The sequence below is a fragment of the Limulus polyphemus genome, unplaced genomic scaffold, assembly GCF_000517525.1.
Source record: "Limulus polyphemus unplaced genomic scaffold, Limulus_polyphemus-2.1.2 Scaffold2491, whole genome shotgun sequence".
NCBI classification, from domain to species: domain Eukaryota; kingdom Metazoa; phylum Arthropoda; class Merostomata; order Xiphosura; family Limulidae; genus Limulus; species Limulus polyphemus.
The window spans coordinates 61079-63880 of NW_013668101.1; the positions used below are offsets into that span (position 1 = coordinate 61079).

General features: G+C 31.7%; 1 protein-coding gene across 2 annotated transcripts in view; it reads left to right on the forward strand.

Moving 5' to 3' along the window:
* Nucleotides 1-2802, forward strand: part of LOC106467106 (copine-3-like) — a 56812-nt gene that overhangs the window by 6310 nt on the left and 47700 nt on the right. For both annotated transcript variants that reach the window (XM_013927426.2, XM_022395227.1), the window contains exons 3-4: nt 8-199; nt 427-606. In XM_013927426.2, coding sequence (XP_013782880.1) covers nt 14-199; nt 427-606 — 366 coding nt within the window. In that variant the 5' untranslated portion in view covers nt 8-13. The remainder of the gene's footprint in view (nt 1-7; nt 200-426; nt 607-2802) is intronic.

Consider the following 2802-nt stretch of genomic DNA (forward strand, 5'->3'; position numbering starts at 1 on the left):
GAACTAGGACAGTATGGCAGCAGGATACTGTGATCTTTCTCAAAGATACTCAGGTTTAAACATTGGTCCTCCTGAAACACCATGTTTGACTAAAGTTGAAATTAGAGTTCAGTGTCATCATCTACAAAACCGAGATCTAATGTCTAAATCCGATCCAATGGTTGTTTTGTTCATGCAGGAAGGAGAAAAATGGGTTCAGGTTAGATATTTGTAATATAAAAGTTTTTAATGCTTAAATATAGTTAAATTTTTATAGATGTTATTTTTTTCTGAAATTTTAGAATTATTGCTTACTCTTGCAAGTTTTAAACATCAAATTGTTAAGATGTTTGAAGTTATTTCCTTTTTCTGAGGTACAAATTGTGCACTTGTTAGAATTCTGATTATTCTTGGCGTGTTTGAAAATTTTTAAATTTATTTATTTAGAAGGGACGTACTGAAAATGTGAAGAACAGTTTGGATCCAGAATTTAGTAAAACATTTGATTTGGACTATTTCTTTGAAGAAGTACAGAACCTTCGATTTGAAGTGTTTGATATTGATAATTCTACTCCTGAACTTTCAGACGACGATTTTCTTGGTGTAATTAATTGTACCTTAGGACAGGTAGGGAATTTGTCTAGATACTATAATAACTAATAAGTTTTTATACTTTAGCTTCCAGTTATTAGAATATGTAGACCTAATATTTCGTTTCTATTTTATTAGTGTGTGTTATATTATTCTATATATATCACAAAACTGTTATTTACCAGAGTGTACAAGTTAATAATTCATTGTGCTATTTTTCTAGAACATAAAAAAAAACAACAACAAAATATAAACTGTTTAAAATAATCTAACATCAACAGTTGTTGAAAGAAAAAGGAAGAAATAAATAAAAAAGTTAGAAAAAGATACAAAGAAAACATTATCTTGTTTTTCAGGAAGACTTTCTGACTTTCCAGAGAAAATATACTAAAGGCCTTTACAGGTGAAACATCAGTGAAAGACTGAGTGTAATGATAAATACTTGTTTTTCTGATTGGATGGAGGCAATTAGTGGAGGTTTCAACTCTGTTGCAGAACCTTGTTGTTTATTAAGCTTATAAAAAATGTTGATATATATATGGAATATAAACTTTAAAATTTGCCAATTATATTAGGTTTCTTGGTAAAGCTGATACTAATAACTATACTCTTTCAGAAGGTCTTAATACCTTTATTGAGTGACTGAATGTATGGAAAGTATGCTTCGATATTAGAAAGCGTATAGTAATGTACTTACAGTACAATTGGTATGGAGAAAAAAAATGACTGGCATTTTAATAACCTGAAATGTGAGTAGAAGGTTAAATATTTTTTTGTTTTTTCTGAGGGATACAAAACCATTGGTGAGTTGAATCAAGGATGCAATGTTGTGAAAGACTTGAGTAAACTAACTACAGTTATGTGCTTATGGAAGTCTTTGTGCGAACTGATAGGCTTAGTAATGTTAAGGGCCTACAGTAAGGTTGTGGCAAGTGGATATCAATCACTGTCATGAGCAGAATATAAATTCTGTTTAAGAAGTTGGCACACAGGATCACATACAAAAGTTGTAATGATTTTCAAACGAGACCCAAAACTCAAGCACTGTTTCTTCGGGAGAATAAAGGGTTATGTTTAATGGATGTAATGAAATATATAGAACAGACTTAGCTGAACTAGTACTTACACTTAACGGTTTTGAATTTAATAATGAGTTATATATTCAAACAAAAGGCACAGCTATGGGAACCAAACTATGCCAACATTTTTATGAGAGACTTAGAGATGAAATTGTTGGAAACTTGCACAGACAAACCAACATTTTGTAGATGCTACATTGATGACATTTTTTCCATTTAGGTAGAAGATGCAGATTCATTACTGGTCTTTTATAGACTTTCCACAGTTCTATTAAACTTACTCTACATTATTCCACTACCCAAATAAGTTTCTTAGATGTAAACCTAACATTAAAAGATGGTGTTCTATGTACTGATTTGTACTGAAAACCAACAGATAAACCACAATACTAACATAATCAAAGCTGTCACCCTCTACACACCAAACACAATATCACATTCAATAAAGCACTTAGATTAAAAAAGATATGCTCTTAAAGTAAGATCTATGACCGTCACATTAATTCTTTGAAATAGACTATGACTGAAAGAGATTATAAACAAAACACTATCACTCAACAACTTGACAAAGCTAACAGTATACCACATGAATCTGCCTTCAAACAATTACCTAAAACAAATTCTTCTCGTGTTCCACTGGTTATTACCTGTCACCCAAAACTAAATAACCTACCCCAGATACAAAAAAAAACACTTTTACCTCTTCCAACTTAATGATCAACTAAAATCGAGTTTTACAGAAGTTCCTTTCATTTCTTTCATAAAAAATAAAACTTTGCATTTAAGTTTACACCAGATGGAAGTCATTCTTGCAATAGCAAGCGATGCCAAGCCTGTAAGTTCATGCTAAAGTCAACTTTAAGTCTACACCAGATGGAAGTCATCCTTGCAATAGCAAGCGATGCCAAGCCTGTAAGTTCATGCAGGAAACGGACAAATTTTCTGATAAAGACAACCAAAAGCAGTTCAAAATCACAAAACTTAATCCAATGCTGAAGATGCATCTTCCAGTATGTAGGTCAAACCAAAACAACTATACAGAAACCTTTTAATAACCACAAATCAACAATCAAAATAAACATAGAATTTCTGGTCGCAAAACACTTTAACATGCCTGGACACACTCTTGAAGACATTAAACTGACAGGTATAG